At 32.2% G+C, this 25,552-nt stretch overlaps 1 protein-coding gene across 5 annotated transcripts in view; it reads left to right on the top strand.

Annotated features, from left to right (window-relative positions):
• The window catches only part of MLLT10 (MLLT10 histone lysine methyltransferase DOT1L cofactor), a 205,086-nt gene that overhangs the window by 49,640 nt on the left and 129,894 nt on the right, over positions 1-25,552 (top strand). For 3 of the 5 annotated variants that reach the window (XM_031939876.1, XM_031939879.1, XM_031939877.1), the window contains exons 5-8: positions 9,404-9,513; positions 17,461-17,564; positions 22,211-22,304; positions 24,055-24,150. In XM_031939876.1, the coding sequence (XP_031795736.1) occupies positions 9,404-9,513; positions 17,461-17,564; positions 22,211-22,304; positions 24,055-24,150 (404 nt within the window). Of the gene's footprint in view, positions 1-9,403; positions 9,514-13,820; positions 13,878-17,460; positions 17,565-22,210; positions 22,305-24,054; positions 24,151-25,552 lie in introns of those variants that run through there. The other 2 variants (XM_031939881.1, XM_031939880.1) reach the window with 2 other exon arrangements.

The following is a 25,552-nucleotide window of genomic DNA, read 5'->3' as shown; positions in this document are numbered from 1 at the left end:
TTAAATTTTTCAATGTATTTATTATTGCTTATTATGTTGATAGTTTCCCTAATATTGAGCCAACATTGCATTTTTTTTTTTTATAGGAACTTAACTTGGGCATGATAAAGTTATTCTGTAGCTTGCATCTGCTTGTTGGAGATATTGGCTTATACGTACATACATACATTTATTTATATCTATATCAGTTTGATTTTTTTTTGGTTTAATTATTAAAAACACATTTGTATCACAGAAAGAATTTAAATTCCTTTCCTATGTAGTTAGTTTATGTAATATTGGGGAACGGGTGTTGCCTCACATGACCTGAGACCTCGGAAAATTCTTGGCTTACAAAGGCCTGGTTCTCTCCCAGTACATCCTTGGCCATCGTCAATTGTCCTGATCTATGTCATATCTCTGGATTCTGATGTTTCTGGAGGAGAGAGCAGGAACAGTGACTTTGCACAAATATGCCTCACTTAAATGCAATTCACCTGCAAGACAACATATCATCTGCCTGATGTCATAGGTCCTCTTTAAGAAAGAAGTGCAGACAACAATGATGATGCCATTGAAATTAATTGTTCTTTGAATGTTAGATAGCAGTCCTTTGTAAATCCACATGATCCCAGTGTTTTTCTCCCTTTGGGATCTTAATTTGGGCAGATAGGTGCTGCAGTGGATAAGAGCCAGGCCTGACGAAGTAAGGAAGAAGAAACTATTAATCTGGCCTTGGACATTTACCAGCTTGTCATCTGGGTAAGCTGAGTACCTTCTCGTTGCCACGTACCTTCTCACCTTTGCTTCCCCAAAAAGGGCAGATGAGAAAAGTTTGTCCTAGGAGCCATGAAGGAAGGGGAAGCATATGCTTTGAAGTGTTTAGAGCTTGGCCTGGTGTCAGAGATGCCGAGGTCATCCATGGCATCAGGCTGTCACCAGTCAACTTGATTTTGGGTTTGCCATTGGACTTCAGTCACTGGAAGAATAGGCTTATGGCTGTGCAACACTGTCTCACTTTAGTTGATGTGCAAGTTAAAGCAACACCCTGGTGATGTCGTGAAACTAACTTCCTCCACAATTTCAATGCTTTGACTGATGCTAGTTTTTTTCCCAAAAGGAAAATTCGCCTTTTCAATATTCATAGTTTTATTTTGAGTTTACTAGAATACTATGTTCTCTGAAGATTATGAGTCATGTAAAGGACAGTAAATAATAGAGAAGTGCACGATGGATGTAAATAGGGTGTAATTTTTTTTTGGTTGAAGTAGCAAGGCACCCTGAGGGAGAAATAGGAGACAGCATGTATGCTAGAAAATTAAACTGCAACCTCCACCTTGAGAACCATGTCTTATCATGACCCCAGTGGTGACAGCCCAGGATCCCAAACTGAAAGGCCTTGTGATGAATTAATAAGGTCTTCAGAAATCCAAATCTATTTCTAACCAGCCCCTGGTCCTACCTCTCTTATCACCCACCTTAGAAGCAACTATCAACTCAAAGTCACCATTACTCTAGCAAAAGAGCCTTGGGAATAGCAGCTCTTTCCAAATTGTGATAGTCTTGCTTCTCATATTTCACAAACATCGTCCCAGGGAGTTGCTCTTGTGTAGAAGGATTCAGCGATATTCACCAGCTACTCCCCACAGGAAAGCTTGTAAGGTACTCTTAGGTAAAGACAAAAGTTAGCATGTGACAGAGAAATAAATAAAAACACTAACCCCATGACTACTATCTCTCCTCTCAGCCTAATGGAGGTAGCCCAACTCAAGAGCCTTTGGAATATGAGTATCTCCATACCAGTATCCATCTCCATCATCCTGGAATACATTGTGAGATGCAGCCTCTCCAGTACTCCTCCACTGTCCTGTAGTGCCTGCAGACTTGGGGAAAAAAAGTCCTTGGCACAAAATCTTAGCTTTCAACTTTAGAAAGCCACATGATTTTACCTGTAGAAATGATATTGGAGAAGATGTATAATCATCTAATTACACCAGTTTTATTTCATTTATTTCTTTTTTTTGGCCTGGAAATTCTGGATTTTAGTTGTGATGTTCCTGGAATGTTTCATTCTAGGATTGACTGATGGATTCTTTTTATTTCTGCTTTGTTCTGTGGTTCTAAAAGATCTGTTTAGTTTTCTTGAAATAGAATGTCTAGGCTTTTGTCATGGTCATGTCATTCAGATAGTTCAGTAATTTTTATGCTTTTGCAGACTGTATTAGATGTTGGAGCTGAGACCTTGAATCTGTTCTTGGGACCTGAGCCATTTCACTGCTACTTATTTCTAAACTTCCTTTTTTTGGTTCAGTGCCCAGGGTTTTCCTCCCAGGACACATCACTATTTGCTTTACTCAAATAAAGAGGAATATCAGAGAGATGTATAAATGGGAAATGTTTTAATTTGAATTTCAGGGGAAGTGATGTTTGAGATTTTGGAAGTGGTTTGACTCTCCTGGCCCAAGCTCTTCTGTCTCTCAGGGTTCCTTGGTAATCACAGAGTCATCAAAGTTTGTCTTAGGGGTGAGTGAGGTTGTGAGTGTGTTTGTATTGTCTTTGTGTTCAGATAATTTCAATTGAATCATGATGTTTTATATTTTTTCATATATATACTATGTTGAGATATATTGTATTGCGTTTTGCCATGGCATCCTACAACTAAGCAATTCTTTTTTTCTTTACATGACTAACTTTTTTAATGTCGATCTTTTTTGCTTGTTTCTTGTGTATCTCCTTTCTTTTTATTCATTTTTAATGAATTATTTAATTAAATGAATTTAATTCATTTAAAAATTGATATGATAGGGAAAATTGCAAGTTGTAGTAATTTATATTTATGTAGTGATGTACGGTTGGAAGAAATGGGTAAACAACCTTATACTAGATAAAAACCAGTATTATTCCTATTTATAATATGGTGGAACAAACAAGTGGAATTGTGGGAACCATGCATATCTTTTGATTCTAAAACTAATGGATTTTTTTTTCCCTTGGTCACTAATGATAGGATGAAAAATTATTTACAAAAACAGTTGATATTTCATTATAAATATGCAGAAATCACTGTTTTTTTCCATTCTTAGTGGAGAGGAGCTTCTGTAGTGAAGAAAGGTGAAGATATAGAATAAGACTAAGTAGTTAAGGAAAGAATCACTGAACAATCACCAGGGACTGAAGTTTATTTTTTATTTTGTGATTGTTTCAGGAAATTTTGGTAATTTTATCAAAATTCTTTGCAAAACATTTTAAGAGACAGTTTAAAGGACTGGTTACCATGTTTGGTGTAGATGGCTGCTTGAATAGGAGGAAGGCTTTCCAGGTTCCCCATATATACACTAGCAAAAGCCTGAAATGCTTCCCAAATCATATGATGACAAAGAAACCCACCCACTAAGAGTAGGTAGAATCAAGATGGGAGAGTTAAGGACGAGACCTCACCTTAACTTTTCCAAATTTCCTTCAAATAACTTTAAAATAAAACTTCATCTTAAATTCTGGAGCAGCAGGAACAAGAAACAGGTCAGGGTGAAACAATTTCCCATTTTAGGAATATTAAAAGTTGACAAAAGTTAGACCAGTAAAAGTTGGTCCCCCCAGGATGGTGCTTGGCCTGCACAAGATAGCAAGGAGGCCCTGAAGTATGATTGTAGTAAAAGTGATGACGGCAGCTTTTGGAGCTCTTAGCCCACAGGCAGTAAAGATGTTGGACAACAGATGAAACTACGAGGAACCCTTTACTGTCACTGGGAGCATGACCCTGTTGCATTGCTGTTATACAATTCCATGTCATGTTTTCAGGATGAAGAGGAACATTAGTATTTCTGCACCAAGGAACTTGGTGACAGTTCCAGTGTGGAGAAGAGTGCTTGTGATCATTCACAGACCAGAGTGAAGTCCAGAAGATCAGGGACCACACTTTTCCTTATGTTGTATCATCTTGGAAGAACTGAAAACTTAACAGATTACCAGGACTAGCTCTGAAAACCAGAACCAGCACCATGAAAAACCTGAAATTCCCTCTATTGAGGGAGCAGAATTCAAGTTTAACCATAGATAATAACTATGGTGACAGGGAAGATAAAAGACACAGACTCAGAAAGAGGCAACAGAGTCAAAAGAGCTCCATGCAAAAGCATCAGGGAAAAAGATGAATTAGAAACAAGCCTAGGAGCAATTACTGAAAGAGCTCAAAAGGGATTTTTAAAAATCAAATAAGAGGTAGAGGAAAACTGGGGGGAAAAGTCATAAATGAGAGTAGTGATGCAAGGAAATTATGAAAAGAGTAGTTTTATAAAAAAGGCAGAAAATATACTGAAGAAAATGGCACCTAAAAAACTAGAATTGTCCAAATAATTTAAAAAAGACGCAAAAATTCACTGAAGAGAACTTAAAAAGCCAAAATGAAAAAGAGGTAAAAAAAAGATCACTCGAAGAAAAGAAAATGAAAAGAAAATTGGTAAAATGGAAAAGGAGATGCAAAAGCTTACTGAGGAAATTAGTACTTTAAAATTTAGAATTGAGCAAATGTTAGTAAACTAATATTCCCTGTGACATCAAGAAGTAATAAAACAAAATGAAAAAGTAGACATTCTCAAAATGAATACTCTCAGGACTGTTAACATTCTAGACCTCCCATGTCAAATTGCAAGCAACTAAAAAAGAAACATTTTAAATATCATGGAGCCATTCAGGTTCACTCAAGATTTAGCAGCTTGTAACATTAAAGGATCCAAAGGCTTGAATATATATATATATATTCATATATATTCATATATATGTATATGCATGTATTTATGTGTATATGTCCTGGAAGGCAAAGGAGTTTGGATTAGTACCAAGAATCGCCCACCTGACAAAATTATAATTGTAATCTTCGAGGGGGCGGGAGGGGGGCGGTTAATGTGTTGGGTGGTTCATACTTAACAAATTAGGGAACTTTAAAGCATTTCTGATGAAAAGACTGGAGCAGATAGAAAATGTACCTTCAATAGAAGACTCGAGAAGCATAACAAGGTAAACATGGAAGAGAAATCCTAAGAGATTGAGCAAGCTAAATTGTTTTGCAATCTTACATGAGAACCTGATACCCACATTTTCTAAGGTTTTTATAATTATTAGGGCACTTAGATGAAGTATACATAGAGAATACAAATGTATTTTAAAGCAGGTAAAGTGCTTTTAAAAAGATGGGTGGTTGGTCAATTTTGTATTTTATTCTCATTAGAATGGGCTCAAAGAAGGGAGTAACTTATTCATTCATTTGGATATAAAAATCTATTTTATACTACAGAGAAATGGGGCATAAATTTTATATAATTGAGATGAATGATGAATGACAGATAATCCAGAGACAGATATTAAAATCACAAAGCACATGCAGCAAGCAGATTTTTCAATTAACAATATTGTGATTATATACATATTTAATTATATACCTTGAAAAATTAAATTAGTTACAATAGACAGTTAAAAGTATATGAGTAGGGGATTTCATCTCTTCCTTTTCAAACCTAGATAAGTGTAACTATAAAATAAACAAGAAAGAAGTTAAGGAAATGGATAGCATTTTAAAAAAGTTAGTCACGATATAGGCCTCTGGAGAAAAATGTATGGGAATGGAAGAGTATATTCTTTTCTCAACTGGCACCTTCACAAAAATTGACTATAAATTAGGGCATAAAAATGTCATAACCAAATGCAGAAAAATTAAATTCATCCTTTTCGCACCACAATATAATGAACATTATATTAAATAAAGGGTCCTGGGAACAGAGATTAAAAGGACAAATCACAGAAGTGACCATTAATTTCAATGAGACCCACATATCAAAGTTATACAGGTTGCTTCCAAGTATTATTTAGGAAAGAATTTACATTTTAAAAAACTAATGTCAATAAAATAAAGAGCAGATCAATGAATTGGTCTATAGCTAAAATTTTAAAAAGACTAAAAAAAGAAAATATTAAAAATCTCCAACTAGACAGTAAATTGGAAATCTTGAAAATAAAAAAGGAAAAATCAAGCAATCCAGTTGATAAGATTGGAAATAAAAAAGAAAGTAGGCAATAATAAATAAAATTAAAAAATAGCTGCTGATTTTTGTAGGAGGGGAGAGGACACAATAAAATAGATAAATTGTTGGCTAATTTGATGTTAAAAAGAAAAAAAAAAACAAGATTAGCAGTATCAAAAATAAAAAGGATGAATTCTCCACCAATGAAGAGGAAATTAAGGCAATTATTAGGTGCTGTCTTGCTCAATTATATGCCAATAAATCTCACTAAGTGAAGTGGACAAACATTTGCAAAAATAGAAATTGTTCAAGAGTAACAAGAAATAGAATGTGGAAAAGAAATGGAACAAGCCATCAATGAGCTCCCTAAGAAAAAATTCCCAGGCCAAATGGATTTATAAGTGAATTCTACCAAATATTTAAAGAACAATTTTGAATGCAATAAAAACTATTTGGAAAAATAGGGAAAAGAAGAAATCCTACCAAATTCCTTTCATGACCTAAAACTGGAAGAACAAAAACTGAGAAAGAAAAGTATAGGTCAGTTTGTCTGATGAATCTTGATTTAAAAAAATTAAATAAAACATTTGCAAGCAGATTAAAACAGTATATCACAAGGATCATGCATGTGACCACTATGACCAAGTAGTATTTTTATATTAGGAATGTGGGGTGGTTCAATTTTAGGAAAACTATCACCATAATTGACCACCTCAATAACATAAAAATCATATGATTATCTTAGTAAATATAAAAAAACTTTTATGAAATGCAACACTATTACAGAACACTGCAAAACATGGAAATTCATGGAACATTCCTTAAGTTGATTAGTAATATTTATTTAAGACCAGTAACTATAAAGTATCTATAAAGAAATAATGAAATAAAGCAAACATTTCTATGACACAGCACAATAGAAGATAATTGTACATGAAACTGCAAATCAAGGATGTCCCTTATCAGTATCTTTTTAAGTATTGTACTAGAAATGCTAGCTGGAGCAAGAAGAGAAAAAAGAGAAATTGAAGTAGAAACAAAACTATCACTCTTTGCTGATATAGTGGTGTATTTGGAGAATCTGCCAGCAATCCAAATATTCTCAAGCTTTGAATTTTGTGTATTTTGGGGATATTCTTTTATATCTCAAAATTTGTGAGGATCTTTAGAGTTCCCTAGAATTCAGTAAAAGTCATTTTTTCCCTAGATAGTTCTTCCCTTTACTTTGCTCCTGATAAATGATAGATGTTCTGTCTTGTGACTACCCCAAAATACATGGCCTTTTCCATCTTGTGGAAGGTTAACGTTAATAAAGACTGTTATATGTGCATTAACTTTGAAGGTAGGATGGGTAAGGATGGACAATGAGGGAAAATGTTACCCAAATTATTTTTTAATATTATAGTAGTAGTAGTTATTTGCTGAGATGGAGTATCACTAACTTATGTTGTCTGGGGCCACAGCTGATGGGATACTCCTTAGTAGGAAAAACTATGTACCATACCAGTCCAAATATAAGCTGAAGGGTTCAGTTGAGAATATGGCACTTTGGAGTAACTATTTTTATATTTCATTTAATTATTTTTATACTCCCCATTCATTGAGGAGGTGTTATATTATTCTCTTTACCAAACCCATTTTTTTGTGATGTGCCTAATTACCTGTATCACTATTATTATATTACTGTATAAAGCAGTGGCTAGTGGGAGAGTAGCCAAATAATGTGGAATCCCTCTTGGAGGGTGGCTTGGAAGCGATACATACATACTTTTATCACTTCATCTCACTCTCTTCAAAGGTACATATTGTATGCAAAAGTATAATATGCTAAGAGTTGTTTTTCATCCTAATAGAGTGGGTTTGGAAATGTCATCAGTAGTTTATTATTCTTTATCCAGTGATTAGTCATCTAAGTATATAATATATAAAACACATATAATATGTAAAACACCAGACCTGAAGTCAGGAAGGCCTGAGTGCAAATCCAGCCTCTGATATTCATTAGCTGTGTGTCTTTAGTTGTCACTTAATTTTTTTAATTTAAAATTTTAAGTTATATATTTTTTCTTTGTTTCTATTTCCTTATCTGTAAAAGGCAGATGATGATAATAATAGCACTTATCTCCTAGAATTGTTGTGAATATAAAATGACATAATATTGTAAAGTGCTTTGCTGACCTTAAAACAATGTAATATAAATTATTGTTGTAAAGCACTGTGGAAATCTTAAGATGATATGTAACTGCTAGTCACTGTCACCATTATCATTATTGGATGTAGTCACAGGCATTCATTTTTGAAATGTTTATAGTTTTTAGTATTGGGGTTCGGTAATTAATGGTTTATTATAAAAGACAACATAGATTTGATTACATGAAATTAAGAGGCTTTTATACTAATAATATCATTACAAATTTAAGAGACATTTTCAATTGGGGAAAATCTTCTTATGAAACATCTGATGACATACAGATAACTAACACAAATATATAAGACTAAGTAAGAGGCATATCCAAAAGAACAAGTGGTCAAATGATAGACATTTCTCAAAAGAAGAATTGCCAGCTATTGACCATATGAAAGATTATTTTAAGTCATTAATAATAAGTCCATGAAATAGCCTAAAATCTGGAAGTTGACAAAGATAATAACTTAAAATAGAAATTGTCAATATTGGATTGGTTATGGAAAGATAGACTTATTACTAAACTTTTTGGGAAGTTGTGAAATAGTCCAGCCATTACAGAAAGAAATTTGCAATTAAATTAAGAAAGCTAACAAAGTTTTCATATCTTTGACCCAGAGAACTCACTGCTAGTTATATATGCTAGATATCTCAAAGAGAATTAAAATTGTCCTATATTTAATGAAATATTCATAGCAAAGAATTAGATGCCAAGTAAATTCCTAACAATTGAAGAATAAGCAAATTTTGTTACTGCATTACAACAGAATATTACTGAATCATAAGAAATTATGAATATTAAATGTTCAGAGAAGTAATGGAAAACTTTATATTAACTGATATAGAGAGAAGTAGATGGAACCAGAGAGTGTACACAATGTAAGCAACAGTGTACATAGAAAGACCAAAACCTCCTGAAACTAAACACTAATTAGGATGATTGTTGACCCCCAAAGAGAGATGAAAAAATGTACCTTCTTTCTTTGCAGAATTTGACTTCAGGTTGTTTAATATTGCCCGTATTTTCAGATTCAGTGGATGGTGTTAACTATTTCCCTCTCCCAAAACAAACAAATGATTTTTATTTTAAAGGGTGGGATACATTCCTTAATGAAGGTGATGAAAAGCAAAAGTTATAAATTGAAAATTAGTGGTTTTACTTGCAGCATTAACCTTTTCCTGGCATACCAGGGTTAAAAGTTTTTTGTTTTTCTTTTTTTTTAAGGTTGGGCTCATGTTGTTTGTGCCCTGTATATTCCTGAGGTTCAGTTTGCCAACGTTTCCACAATGGAACCTATTGTACTGCAGTCTGTTCCACATGATCGTTATAATAAGGTACAGTATATATAGTTATATGAATTGTTTATAATTTTTGGTAGCAATTTAATAACTTTTGATTTTAGAATTGTAAAGTGCTTATTAGGTCCTTGATTTAAAAGTTTGACTTTTCTGTGGACAACATTTAGATAAAGAATTTCATCTATTCTGAAGGGAACCATATTTTTATCTGGTCTAAAATCTCTGAAGTATGTCTCTGACTCAAGAGTTTTTGAGCTCACTGAATCTCAAGCTATTAATATCTTTACTTAAAGATCTTATCTACTTTCATTTTCCTTTTTCCCCTTTACCACATACACTTGAAAACATACATTTTCCCCCCAATTTTCAGTAACAAGCATTATTTTCTTATCTTCTGCATTCTCACCCCAATCTTAAAAAAAAGAAACAAAACAGAATTCTTGTACTAAATGTTCATAGTTAAGCAAAGCAAATTCACACATTGTCCATGTCTAAAAATGTCTTTCATTTTGCATTTTGATAAACAAAGTCAATTTTGCATTTTATCATAAATTATTTGTAAGGAAAAGAATAAATTTAGAAATACATTGCAAAGGTGCTGACAATTTATAGTTATTAAGGTTTTTAAATATACCTAAGCATAGACTTCTTATAACATCTGTTTTTGATGGATCAATAAAATGTGTTACTTGAAGATAAGAATTGCTTTTAACTCTATATTAATTTAATTAAACTCTATAGCATTCTTGACTTTTGAGTCCCTGGCTCTTCAGTCTTTTTGCTGCTCATTCTTTCTCAGACTAAGTCCTGGATTATTTCTATTTATCCACTTTTTTTCTTTTTAACCTGTTGGAAGTTAAGCAACTGTGCTGATTGGATATAATATAAATTCATGTTAATACATTTTTAACTGGGCCATCACACCAGTTATTGTTCCTAATTGATTGCTTATCTCAATTCCCAAGGAAGTTTTTCTGAACCTTTTCTTCTTTCTTTAGGCCTCCCACTATCCAATTCCTATTCCTAGTTGAGGATTTTATCCCTTAACTTATTAAGAATATTGAGGTCATTCTCTTTAATTTCTTCTACCTTTCTTTGCAGTCTATGGCACCTTGACATCGTTCTTCACTTTCTCCTCCTTTACTTTCTAATACTGTAGTTGGCCCTCTTTGCCAAAACCAAACCTCTTTGATCCTCATTTTTTCTTCTCCAGATAATTATCTCTTCCCCCCCAAATCATCTTTCACTCTAATCTCCCATCTGTTTGTATTTTCATGGTTTCATCCATGTTGCCTTCAGTTCTGCTCAGTTTCCCACATCCTTAAACAAACATCACTAGATCTTAGAGCCCCCTCAACCTCTTAGTATTGTTCTCATCTCCCTCATCCAAACTCCTCTCAGAAGTCTTATGTGCAAAGTTGCCAATGATCTCTTAATTTTCATCTCTGGTGGATTTGATTTTGGTTTTAAACCTCATCTTTCTTGATCTTTCTGTTGCATTTGACTCTTTTAGGGCACATTTTTCTCATGGAGTTATTTTCCTTTCTGGGTTTTCTTTTCATACTGTTCTGGCTATTTTTTTTTCACTATCCTTTTCTGGCTCATTTACATTATACTGCCTGATTGCAGGTATGTCCTTAAACTCAGTCCTGCATCCTCTTCTCTCTGTATCTTGATGACTCCCCTGAGTTGTAATTATTAGCATTTCATTTGGTTTACATATGTATTTCTGCTCAGATCAATATAGTTGTTCTTATCCTATCTCCTGAGTTCTTTTCGCTGTTTGAAACTGAAATGGAAATATCTGAAACTCAACACACCTTTAGGCAGAACTTTTTTTTTATTCAGTTTTATTTTCAGATTCTTCTTCTTTCCTCCCCAACCTTTACTCAGTGAGAAGGCAAGAAAAACAAAATTGATTACAAATACATTGTGTCAGTATGCACAGTGCCTTCCTGCTTTAACTGTGTCCAGAAAAAGAAAAAAAAAATGCTTGTTTGGACTCTTGAATCTATCGCTTCTCTATATATTAGGTGAATATTATATTTTATCATTAGTCCTTTGGAATTGTGGTTGATTTTTCTGTTGAATAGGAACTCATTATCTTTTAGTATCAACCCAGGTCATCCATAATTACTTTATTCTCCCAGAATTGTAACCTCCACTTTAGCCTCTATTCCTCACATTTTTTCACCCCCACATTGGAATCATTTGCCAAATCTTGTCATTTCCTTCTTCATAATAGCTCTTACATTTTTTTTTTTTTGCAATTAATGTTTTTATTTTTGAAAAGACATCCACTTAAAGTATTCATAAGAATCAAAATTACTTTTCCTTTCATATAAAATCAAGAAATTTGTCTAAAACCAAAAGCTGACATTATTTATTGCAAAGAAAAGTTGGAAACATTACCAGTAAGATTATTTGCATTATTTTAAATATTTTTGTTAATGTTTTTCTTTTTACATAGCATTCATAATTGGATATACTCCCTGAAGCTGAACTTTAAACTAAATTGAAATGAGTAACTAAAAGACAAACTATGTAAGATTAGGTTTAACAGTGTTTCAAAATCCTCTGTCTCTATGCCACAATAATAATAATAATCATAATAATGATATGTTTTATAAAAGTTTACCAAAAAATCTTTGAAAATATCTCATTTTATTCTCACAACAACTGCATTTTATACATGAGGGAATTGAAGAAGAGATAAGTCAAGTAATTTGCTAGGATCCTACAGTTAGTAAGTATCTTGAGAACAGATTTAAACTCAAGCCTTCTGGACTCCAGACCAGAGTCTGTTCACTGTGCTGTGTCTCCCAAGAAGTGAGGAAATAAAATTTCTTACTTTGAAACTTTCTCAAGGCCCATTATTTCCAATAAAATTTTAATGCAGATTGGAGTTCTTATATCTTATACCTATTCTTAATACTTGGTGTTTTCCTCCTGATTATGAATAAGCTTGCCTTATACCTAGCAACCTGCATCAGTAATTGCATGATCCCCAAACCTGTAAGCCTAAATAAATTTATGGCTTGGTCTTATTCCAGGAGAGATGGTATCTGTTCTTCTATACTCCCTCTGATTCTTTGCTGCCTGTGAATAAACATCTCTCTTTAGATTAGTTTTCTTTCTCACATTATTCTCAATGTAGCCACTCTGTTAGAAGTGTCTGTTGCTCACATATGAAGTCTTTGTACCTTTTCATTGTTCCTGGAATATACTTCCTTACTTCCTTGAGGACTGTCTTCCCATCGAAGACCTTTTCTTGTCTTCCTAATTTCTTGGACTTTTCCCTGTTTTTATTTTGCTGTCTTTTGTTTATTTTGCATGTACATTAAAAAAAATCTTTTGTCTTTTCATCTCTAGTACTGGTATAGTGCATGAATCCTAGTAGATATATAGTTAATGCTTCTTAATTTGATTGATTATGTTGAGCCTTCCAAATTTCAGACACCTCTCCTTGGTTATTCCCTCTTGTTTGTTTTTCATCTCTGCTTGTGTGAATACTGATTGTCATGATATCCTGCATTAGCTAAGGTGGACATCATCAGCATAGAGCAGATTTTTATGTTACAAGTACTAGGACTATAGATTTAGAGCTGGAAGGGATCTTACAGATCATCCATTACATTTTCTTCCTTACATAATTAAACTGAAGCCCAGAGAAATTAATATATTGCCTTTAGTCAGAGAGGTAATGAATAGCAAGAGCCAGGATTTTAACATAAGTCTTTTGACTTCTAATCCAGTATTAATTTTCCTCTATCATGCTTCCTCTGATTAAGATAGAAAAGTTTTTCTATCAATCTAAAATAACCTAAGCCTCTTCTCTCCCCCCCTCCCCCCTCCCAAGATTCATTAGTATCTTGCTTTTCTTAACATGGCTACTCAGCTTTATTGATGATTCTAAAATTAGTAACCAGCAGGAAAAACAAATACTCAGATTTATAAGCAAAATAAAGAGATGATTACATCTAAAATTCTAAAGTTATATTACTTAAAATTTGCCTCTTAAAAGGCATTTATTAGCTTTTTGTAAAAAAAAAAAAAAAAATAAAAAATGCCTAATCGATTTTCATGTTGAACTTTGATTTCTTTTATTTCTGGGTTTTTTTCTGCAGAATTTGTTGCTGTTATTATTTTCTTTTAAATAATTGCAATCAGTTTGTATATTGATCTGATACCTTTTCATTTTGCATTATTTCCATGTTCCTTTTAATTTTACATATTCATAATTTTTATGGTACAATAACATTCTATTATGCTCACATAGCAGCTTGTTTGTTCATTTACTACTTATCATTGGACACATGGCATTTCTTTTGACTTTTTCTAGGATTCTTGATCATCAGTTACACAGCAGACTTCACTTCAGAAAACTTCAGTTTCACTAGGTAGTTGTCAAAAGGTTCTTTTTTTTTTTTCTCCCCACTAAGATGTTTGATAACATTACAATGACAATATATATAGGGTTGATGATAATAAGCAAGTAAAGAAAAAAGAATTAATAGGATTGGAATTTGAAAGCTAGGATGAAATTTACAAATCCTCATTATCAGCAGCTTTGTTGGCAGGAAAAATTTTTTTCACATTAGATATATTCAGAGATTATCAAAAATTTGATACTTTAATAGTTTAAAGAATAATTATTTCTGTGTATATTACTATGATTATTTTTTTTAAAATGTCAATTGACAAGTCTCTGCTCTACCATTTAACAGCTGTTTGAATTTGGCAAGTTACTTAAGTCCTCTGTTTCTTCATGTGCTAAATGAGGATAAGGTTGTTGAAATACTAAATATCAATACTTAGTTTTCTAGCTCTAACACATAAATTTGTTATAAATGACATCTTTAGCAGACAAAATGAAGAATGGAATTCTAGAAGAGGCATGAAAAGATGATGAATGAGCGAATAAAAAGTCATCCTCAGTACATTTGGGGTTATGTAATGGGTTTTAAGGACAGGAAATAATCATCAAATATCCGTATCAAATAAAAAGCTTTTGTAAAATCCTGTTATGATACCATTTTTGGAAATGTGGTTTTAGATAGGATTTGTATCCTGAACATGTAGAGAAACACACATACTTTTAATCTGTTAAGACCAGCGATTCTAGGTCAGAAGACTGCCTTTGACAACTTTCTCCAAGGAATAAATCTATTGATAGCCGCCATCGTTCTGAGAGAGCCCTTGGTTTGTACATAGGTGTGATTAGGGTCCTGTCATGGCTTTAGGTGGCTTCATACAGTGTTTTGACTTACTTCCTCACTTTCTTCTCACATCATTTTCACTCCTTGATTTTACTCTCTTGGAAGAAAATATAAAATCGCATGAATTGATAAGTGTGTTGGATTAGAATTCAAGTCTAGTATTAGACACTTAAAAGTATGTGACCCTGGTTAAGTTATTTAACATCCGCTGGACTCATTTTCCTCATCTGAAAATGGTGATAAAAATAGCATCTTTCAAGATACTTGTGATGACTATCTAAATCTTAGAGAACTGTATAATTGTAGCTGTTACTATGATGATGCTTATACTATACTTTAGTACTCAAAGCTTGAGAAATATTGAAACGCCTTTGTAATTGGTTTATTTCTCTCTTTTGTCTAAGGTAATTCTTTGAAAAAGAGAAAGTTTTATGTCTTTAGGAAAAAGACTAGGAAATGGTTTTTGGAAAGGAAAGAAGTGTCATTAATATTAGGCATTTGAATGAAAGTTTCATCATAACGGTTAATAACGGTTAGTAAAAGTGAACTTGGGCCGTTTTTGGTACCAGAAAACGTAGTTTGAGTGACTGTTTGTTTGAAAGGATCTTGGCATTATATTTACTAACAAATCCTTTTATCCCCTCTGAGTTTCTCTCAGCTTCTCAAGTTTCTGACTTAACTTCTCTTTTCTCATTTCAAAAAGGATGCTTGCTGGGTTCCACCTCCCACTCCCCCCCAATGAAAACCTTATTTAATGCCTTTAAAAAATACATTTAATACATTTTGTTTGTGTAATTGTTCATTGCATTTTTGAAGGAAAAGGTAAGGATTCCTAATATTTCTTTTCCTTATATTTGTCCTTGGCATTTTATAAAACTCTATCTACTACTTTTTTTTCCCACTCTTATATTTTTCCAGTTTTTAATTATGTATTAGTTTATATGTGATTAATCAGTACAATATGCTATGCTTGACTATAGTATCTATCCTAAAGGGCCATTCTTTTTCTTCCATTAGGCCAAATAGCTCTCTTCCTTGAAGAAAACTCAACCATATTTGAAGTTGAGGAGTATGTCTTTTGAAAAAGAAAAAACAGTAGATTTAAAGTAAAAAAGAAAAAGTTATAGATGCTGATTTTGCCCTTTACTAGAAGTGAAACCTAGGGGCAGGTAGTGATCTTTTTCTTTATTGATCTAGCATTTCTGAATTTCATGTTTCTCATCTGTAAAATGAGACTCTCTGTACCCTTGTTCACAAGGGTTTTCTAAATGAAATGAACATTATACAGATATGTGACATTAATAATTAATATCTATTGCTTAATCTCCTGGAAAAGATCAATCACACATTTGTCTTCTTCATTTGGTCCTTTGGGTAAATTTTCTTTTTCTTTGTATATCAAGACTTTGTATAATTCATAAAATGCTTGCTCTTGGTTGCTAGAATCTTCATTATGTGAAATTACTTTTTCATTCTTGCTTGGCTTCAAATCACTTGACCCATTAAAGTATAATAGTGAGAATCCTATATAGACCAAGTTTTAAAGTTTAAGCGATACTTGTCTGTAGAAAGTAATAAAACTTGAAATAACATAAATGCCTTCCAATGTGATGCATTAACAAATGTTTATTTTTAATCAATTTTTAATAGAAATGATAATTAATATTAAGTATACCTGTAAATGTAACATCAATTTAGCAAATGTATTTTATTTATTAATTTTTTTTTTTTTTTTTTTTGTGATTGAGGTTAAGTGACTTTCCTAAGGTCACACAGCTAGGAGGTATTAAGTGTCTGAGGTCAGATTTGAACTCAGGTCCTGTCCTCCTGATTTCAGGACTGGTGTTCTATCCACTGTGCCACCTAGCTGCCCCTAGCAAATGTATTTTAAACTGCTAATATGTGTAGAGTAGTTCCAAGCGATACAAAACCAAAAGTTTCTGATTCCAAGGCATTTTTATATGTTACAGGAACAGTATCACAAGGAAACAGTGTAATATAGTAGAAAGGACATTAGCTTTGGAATTTAAAGGATTTTATTTCAAATCCTGCCTCAAACTAATTGCTTATGTTTTCAGTGGTCAGATCCCTAGTTCATAGTTTCCTTGTGAAAGTTTTGGAATAGTTGACCACTTAGGTTCCTTCCAGCTCTAAATCTGTGCCATTAGATAAATGAGTGGATGAATGCAAAACAAGTCATATTCCAGATAGGGCGGGGGACTAGGAAAGGTTTTTTTTAATAGAATGTGACATCTGAGTTGTGCTTTAAAGAACAATATCAGTTCTACCAGGTGGAATTGAGGACAGAGCATCTCAGACTGCCCTGATACTTTAAAACAGAAGTTTAAAGTCAGAAGGTACTGTGTCAACATTTAATATTCTATCTTGCTTTCCCAAAGTCCAGAGAAAGTGATTCTTGTTTTGCATGTGTCATTTCCTGAAATGCAGATAGATAATCAAAATTACCTTCTAGTAAGTCTTTCAGATCTGTGGAACAGAGAATGCTGATGAGTTGTGTCATAACCATGGTATAAATTGAAATAGATTAAACAGTTATTGTTTACTTCAAGAATCAGCCGAGCTGCTTTATATTTGTCATAGTTTTAACGGTATTATTGTTCACTAATTTCATTTTTATTTAAGAAGTAATACTTTATTAAAATGAACTGAATTTGTTTGAGGAATATTTACCAAACATGGTCTCAAACTCTTGTTGAAATATTTTTCTGCAATTTTACTTTGTCTTTCTTTTTTCTTTAAAAAGACTTGCTACATTTGTGATGAACAAGGAAGAGAGAGTAAAGCTGCTACTGGTGCTTGCATGACATGTAATAAACATGGATGTCGACAAGCTTTCCATGTAACCTGGTAAGTATTCTACATTACTATTTTGAAGTGTATAGAAGTAGGGAAGTGAATTCGTTGAGGAAAAAAAGGAATTTAATAGTGAAAAATTATTCACAATTAAGTGTTATGGGTAGGTTTATATCCACAGTTAGCAATACTTGTGTAAAAATTATCATTATTTAATGGGATTTTTGAGTATTCCGATAGGTAGCTTGGGGTTCAGATACTCAATGTCTTGTCTGCATCTAGTTTCTAGTTGTCAATTTAAACCTCACAAATATATTTGAACATTATGAAGTTTGAAATGTCACACTACAGAAGATATTTAATAAAAGCCACATGCTTTTCAGAATGATTTTGTAAAATCTAAGATTATTACTGAATATGTCATGTACAATAAAATGTTAAAACATAGAATTTGTAAAGATCAGAGATAGTACTTTGAGGAAGTATTGCAGATAGAATTAGAAGGGAAGTTGAAATAGTTTTGCTGGACTTTTTTTGTTGTTATTTTATTTTGTTTTTGAATTGGTGCCAACAGAGAATAATACACACCTCATAGAAGTACATTCCATTGTTTCTACTTTTAGTTGTAGATCTCAAGGGCATTTCATTGGAAACTTCTTTTATAGTTGATATTGAAAGAGAGGCTTCCGTTTCCCTTTCTCCTTGATGATATATAAATGTTTAATGCTTATTCACATAGTTTTATTGTGATCTACTATACCTCCATTTTTTCCTATGAAAGAAGAATGAATAAGAAATTGTCAGTTGCTTTCCTAAAGTTTAGTAAAATCTAAGTAAACTATCTAAAGTAGGGAGTTTTAATCTAAGATCCACGAACTTTTAAAAAAAATTGATAACTATTTAAGTAGTTTCTTTTGTAATGTAATTTGGTTTTTTGCCTTTTAAAACGTTATTGTAAAAAAAAAAAAAGAAAAAAAAACGTTATTGTGAGGATTGATTTGTTGGCTTTTTCACATTCCTAAAAGAGCTTGAAGCGCAAAAAAGGTTGAGAAACCCTAAAGTATTTCACTGATTTACTAGTGTAGCAATGCTCTCGGAAAAGGAAATCAGTCTGCTAGTTTTTCTTTAAACTTTTTTTGTTATCATAAATGATCCACAAGCATGAATATATTAATATTCAAGAAAAACCAGAAATTCTAGGTATAAAAAACTCTGAGTATTATAACATATTTAAAAATATATACAAAATTTAATGTATTACACTAACATTGCCCTGCTTATCTATGTACTCTTCTGAACTTTGTATTCTTTTACATATTTTAGATGTTTCATTAATATTCTTTTCTATGTTGTATTTCTGTTAACTACTTGCCCAAGCCATTAATAAAAACCCTTCCTTGTATACCTGTTATTAAGACGTGGTCTTTTTATGATCTTCCTTTTTTATATGTTCCTTAGGTATTTCTTTAATATTATCACTTAGAATTTTTCCAGGAATAAAAATCCATAAAAATCCGGTCCATTGACAGGTAGTTATTAGACTATCTTCATTTAATTAAAAATTTTTTTTTAAAAAAAATATTTTGATAGTCTAGTTTTCTCCAAAACTTATGGTAACTCATTCTCCTTAATCTTTCAGAAATTAGTGATTAGGAAAGGAAGCCTACCTATTTGTTGTTGTTTTTTAATCCAAAAATGTTGATGTTACTTAGAGGAATTGAACTTATCAAGCACCTAGATGCTTTCTTTTTATATTACTTTCTTAATATATTACTATAGTCTTCCTTATTGAGTTAATTAGTAGCCATTTTCTTTTTCTTCAGATCCAAAGATCATTTTCCTTGGTAGAGAAAACAAGTAAAGTGAACTTTGACCAGGTTTCTCTTTATTATTTTTTATCCTATCTATCCCTAACAGTGATGTTTTTGATCTTCATCTTTTTTCTCAATATAGTTAAAAATCCTACAACTATTTCATCCCTTTTCTGTATGACCTTTAGTTTCTTCATTATTCTTACTGTTGAGGTCAGGCTAGGAATTCCTAGTTTGAAATAAACATGTGACAAATTTACAGTGGCCATTCTCTTTGGCAAAAGGTAGATTTATTTAGGAGAAAAGGTTACAGACAAAATAAAGGAATACAATAGATACCTGAAATGGTAAATATGAAATAGAATGGGAAAGCATATAGTTATAAAGGAAAGGAATTTGGAAGAATCCATTAAAGCAATAGTCCATGAAACCTGAGCAGGCTTTGACTGGCAGACTAGATAGATCCAAAGATGAGATTAACAGACTAACTAGAGTTAGCTAGACTGTGCCATTAAAGGATAAACATCATGAGTGGAAAAGAGAGAATATCCTCATAGTGGTCTTAGTTCTGAAAAGAACTTAGCAGAGCTCTTCCTCATAATAAGATCTTTTATAGGGGAAATACAACCTTGGGGGTTTCTCAGGGAAATCAGGGAAGTAAAAGTAGAGCTCGGAGGAAGGACCAAAGAACAAGATGAAATTATACCTGGAAGAACCAGGTTCCAGACCTGTTTAAAGATATGCTAATCAATATCTCCAAAGTTGTTTAAAGCTGCCCAGAGATTTGAGGGATAGACAAAAAAATTTCCATCCTTACTATTACACTATACTAACTGGATAATCTTGGAAAATATGTTATATCAGATAATTGCCATTTGAGCTTCTTCCTGAAAGGGGAAGAGATTAAGCTCATATCATTTACCCCATAATGAACATTACCACTCATGGAAGGATGATACTACGCTTTTATATTTAATGCCACTTTCTATGTTTTATATGGTCTCTTTAAAGTGCTTAATGTTGATCTCTTTAGATACTTCCCCTCTTTTTATTTTTCCAAATGCATGCAAAGATAGTTTTCAGCATTCATTTTTGCAAAACCTTGTAACACTTGTCTTTCTTGTGGACTCTTTGAAATCTATTTTACTCAAAACCCAAGGGTCATAGCAGCCATTTCTGGCTTTCATATTTTTATGTATCACAAACTCAAGAAGATTTGAAAAGGGGTATGGACATTTTCCTTGCTGGTTCACATAGTCTTTACCCCAGCAATCATTTGTTCCATTTGATGAAAATCACTTCCAGGGTAGAGATTTCCTTTTTGGGAATTTATTATCTTTTGAAGGGCTAAATTACTATAAAACTATTGAAGAGATTGTTAGATACCCATCTCTTTGGGCCAAGATTTAGGTATTTGATATTTCCTATCACTCCTGTATCATGTTGCTGTGCCGGATTTCCCAAACTCATTTTCTTCCTCTTTCTGTTTAGGTATTTAGGTGTGTGCCCAGATGGCAAAATCACTTTTTACTTCTATTGGTCATTAGTACCGTGCTAATCCATTCTTATTGTACAGTCTTATTCTACCAATTTATTTTTTACCTCTTCTATTTCTTTTGAAGGGAGCTTATTATCAGAGACGGTCATATTTCATCCATTAATAGATCTTGTTATTACCCTTGAGGTAAATTTACCTTCTTAAGTTACTGTCACTATTTCATCTGCATGTTACTTTGTTCCTTTGTATGTATCTATCTGAGGCCATGAATTTTATTACTAGTTCTTTTCCTTTTTGAAATTACTAGATAGTTGCTTTGACACACAATATTAACACTTGAATTTCTGACGTCATTTAATCTAAGCCCCTAATTTTGCACATAAGGAAATTCCAGTTCTGGAAGGTTAAACTATTCACGTTTAGTCAAACAGCCGTCTTTCTACAACATTATGCTAAGGAGAAGTTTAATTTAGTTGTTTAATTATTGACATTGATTTATTCTTTCCAAGTATTTCTGTACTCACTGTAGAAACCTCTTTCTTCCTTGCATTAAATGGGATAAAATTTAGACCGGTTTCTGATCACTGCTGTTAAACTAGGAAAAATATATTTACTAAGGGTTCTACTTAGGCTTTGCTTTATGTTATGGCATGGTGGATGAGATAAATATTAGTTGCATTACTTTCAGTAAAGACTTTCTGGAAGAAGTGTCCAAAGCCTCAAAAGTTAGGACATTCGTGTTGGACAGGACAATTGGTTGATGAGGTTTTGTAATAGCATCAAGTTAATTTCTTCACCATGTCAAAAAAGTAAAAAATTTAGATGTGATTAGATTCCCCCCAGAAAGGTACTTTCATTTTCAAAAACAGATACAGTGTTAACATCTTCATGAATAGAGTAATCCCATCCCATTTTCTGTGGTTACATTCTTAGAAAATGGCACAATTACGAACTACAGGAACTTAAACCCTAAGCTGTGAGCCTGAACGTCCAGTGGATATTGTGGATGAGAACAGACTGAGCTGAAGAGAGAGAGATCATTGGGACTTTCGGGAGGTGGGCGCGTGGCAAGAAGGGGAGAAAGAAAAGGAAGGAATGGAACAGGCAAAGGGAGGTAAAGGATATAATAATAGTATGGTGAACATTTAATATTTCTGTTGCAAGAGCTGGATTTAAACTTTAATTCCATTGCTTCTTAAGAGGTTTTTTCAGTTCTTTGCAGTTGATGGAAGAATTATTTTATCTATTCAAATGTAGACTATGGGGATTATTTTATCTCTAGAATAGAGGAGGAATATATTAAAAAATCTTTTGTGCCTTCAGGAGAATTTGATGTATAAAGATATTATTATGGTTTGAATGTTTTTTATATTTTTGGCTTTTATTTTCAGTGCCCAGTTTGCAGGACTCCTTTGTGAAGAAGAAGGTAATGGGGCAGATAATGTCCAATACTGTGGCTACTGTAAATACCATTTTAGTAAGCTGGTAAGAATTTATTTTTAAATTTATATGAAAATTAAAATGTTTTGATTTGAGAGTAAGTGTATTGTTTAGAAAAGTTTTGCCTTTTTTCCCTTTTATGTAAGTAAAATAGCAAATGAGTTTTTGTTTTGATAGTTTCTGTTGGAAAGATAATTTGCTCTACGATGCCACTTATGGTATTTAAAAAACCCAATAGTCAACTAAACATGGATATGTTCTTTTAATTGTGACAGTTACATAAAGAGTTTTATTTTAGTATTTTCAGCTTAATCTGGAATTGAAATACTTGAATGGATTATCCACTTTATGAATCATTTGTGCCACTGGTTTTTTCCTCTTTCAATTTCATAACTTCTGTGGATTTTGCTTTTTTAGAAGAAATGAAACTCAAATCAGTATATTTTATTTTTCTCATTGTTTAAATATTTTAGATTAGAGACGTTCACTAAATTTCTCTGGGGAATTACTATTGTTAATTAAATATATGTGAGCTTTTTAATATAAGAATTGATAATTGTGTTAAATATTAGTTGACCATATAATGTTCAAACTTTACTTTCAGGGGCAAATATATGTATATTTGATGTCTTAACTGTTAGTGTCTCAGTCTTATTGAATTGTACTTAATGGTTTGTGGCCTTATTTTTTTCCCTCTTGGCATTTTTTGTTTGTGTGTTTTTAGTTGTTGTTGTTTTTAACAGAATGGCATTTTAAAATTGAGCTAGAAACATCTCTTTCTTTCTGTCTCTTTCTGTCTTTCACACAAACACACACACATACACACATATGAAAGAGATCTCCATTTAATGAATCTAATCTAACCTAGAATAATTCAGAATATTTGTAATTGTGCATTTATACTTGTATATATCATTCCAGTGAAATCCACAAGCTTATCAGTTAGAGATTTAAAGATCAAATGTTATAAGAGCAATATTAAAAGGACAATAGGAGTTTTCTCTTTGTTTTCTGGGCATTTAAGATACTGTCCTAAACACCTTATTAATTGTGTAGCTTTATTAAAAATTAAACTGTGTGGTTGCATGATAATTCCCAACATCTTGTGTGAGCAGTGTTGTTTAGTTTTATACTTGTTGCTTATGATCACTCAGAAATGAACTCATTTTATTCCCTTTTTATGCAATGGCTTCAGTGTTATATAAACTGTTTTTCTTACTATCTACTAGTCATGCTGTTATTAATGTCTTGTAAATGCATGGGTCTGATATTGACATAACTTTTTTCACTTATTTTCTAATAATAGCTTGATAATTAAATGTATAAAGGCTAATTTTAAAGAACTGTGTTTGTCACTGGTATTAACATGTATTGGAAGACCTCGTGCTTTGTTTAGAGGCATGCAGTGGTTTTCCAAATATTTACTTCTAGTTTTAGTAGCTGTCTTAAAAGACAGCATTTTCTTTTTAGTTGAGACTTACAAAACAGACATTTAAAATGTGGTAAATTTGTTTTAAAATAGTAGATACATTTTCTTTTATCATGAAAACCATGGTATTTAAAATATTTCAAGATCAGGCTGTGATTTTGTTTTTGCTATGCTTTGGATAATTATTTTACTGCTGTCCAAGCTAATTACATAGAATGAAAAAATTGGGACATTTTTCCTGTTAAGATATTTTATAAGCTTCCCATTTAAAATGGCTTATGCCTTTAAAAAATAATTCCTTTACTATCTTATATACATATGCACATATGTATATATACATATACATATATATATTTTCTCTTTTAGAAAAAGAGCAAACGGGGATCTAATAGGTCATATGATCAAAGTTTAAGTGATTCTTCCTCTCACTCTCAGGATAAACATCATGAGAAAGAGAAAAAAGTAAGTGGATTTGTTGTTGCTAATCACATGACACATCTACTTAAAAGCATCTTTTTCCAGCTAAATTTTATTTTTGTTAGTTGGAGACTTTAAAATGAAAAAGTCAGATATATAGTGGGTGGTAAGTCAGGTTTTAAAGGACATTTTACATATGTGCAAACAATATTGCTACCCTTTTCTATTCAGCATTGAAAAGCAGCATGAAACACAGCATGAGAGGGATGTATTGATTGCATGTATTTCTTTGGATGATTTAATTACTAAAGTTGGTTTATATGATCACTGTTAGGTTGACAAGTAAATAAATCTTTTACCAGCTTTTATTCTACATAATGAAGTTTTGAAGTTTGCTGTGTTGTTTGTTGTTGGGTATTATTTTTAGTGATGCTGGTAGCCCTGGCTGCCTAGTACTTTGTAATGGTATGATGCCGTGCTAGTCACATGAGAATACTAATCTTTTAATAAAAATATAAATAGCATGCCTAAGTACTATAATTTGCCTCCCTGCTAACTAACTCTTTTTCTGCTTAGGTTTTAAAAGCTACATGATTAATTGTAAACTGGAAGCTAATGTTCTTTATGATCAAAGAATTTATAGTTCTTTAAAGACATTTGTCATAGCTTGAAGTAAACAGTTTGGTATAAAATTCATATACATAAATTTTTAAAAGCTTTTAATTAGTGTGCAAAAATAAAATGGAATCTTGTTAAATTTTTGGTTGAGATGTAGTATTCAATGATCATCATGAAACAGTTGGCATAGTTCACCTTAGAAAGCAGTTTTAAAATTTGTGATTAGAAATTCTTGTTCTTTTAGTATTTTCAGAAAATGTGACAGTTTGTCTTACAGACCAATTTTCAGTGAAATTTCTTGTTTTCAGTGAAACCTATTTGCCTCACATATTCTTTGAGGAAACTATTAACAATAATTGTTCTAATCCAAATAATGCTCCTTCAGATATTTGTATTGGGGGGTAGTTAAGCTTTCTCTTTTTCCTACTTCATCATTCTGTCCCTTAAATTTAGTATGTTGATATTGTGAGATTTTTATCAAATCTCTGGATTATAGTTTTGGAGTCTCTTCATATTTATTAAATTCAGCAAAGGTTTATTAAATGCCTACTATGTAGAGATATATTGTTTCTTTTACTGTTTCTTCCTGCTATTTACATATTAGTTCAGGGAACTTGGATCTGTGGTAGCAAAGAAGCAAAATTTGTATTTTCAGAGCTCAGAGTTTTAGTTTGTTTAAATTGGAGATAAGTTTGTCAAATTATCTCTTGGAATCAGATAACAGTTATCTTTTTCTGCTCTTTTTAATACACATTTATTAAATTTATTATAACAATATTTTTCTTCATTATATATAATCGAATAAATATTAAACATAATCATAGCAGCA

The sequence above is a fragment of the Sarcophilus harrisii genome, chromosome 5 (assembly GCF_902635505.1).
Source record: "Sarcophilus harrisii chromosome 5, mSarHar1.11, whole genome shotgun sequence".
NCBI classification, from domain to species: domain Eukaryota; kingdom Metazoa; phylum Chordata; class Mammalia; order Dasyuromorphia; family Dasyuridae; genus Sarcophilus; species Sarcophilus harrisii.
Note: the sequence above shows the minus strand (reverse complement) of the source record. Positions and strands in the feature narration are given on the sequence as shown.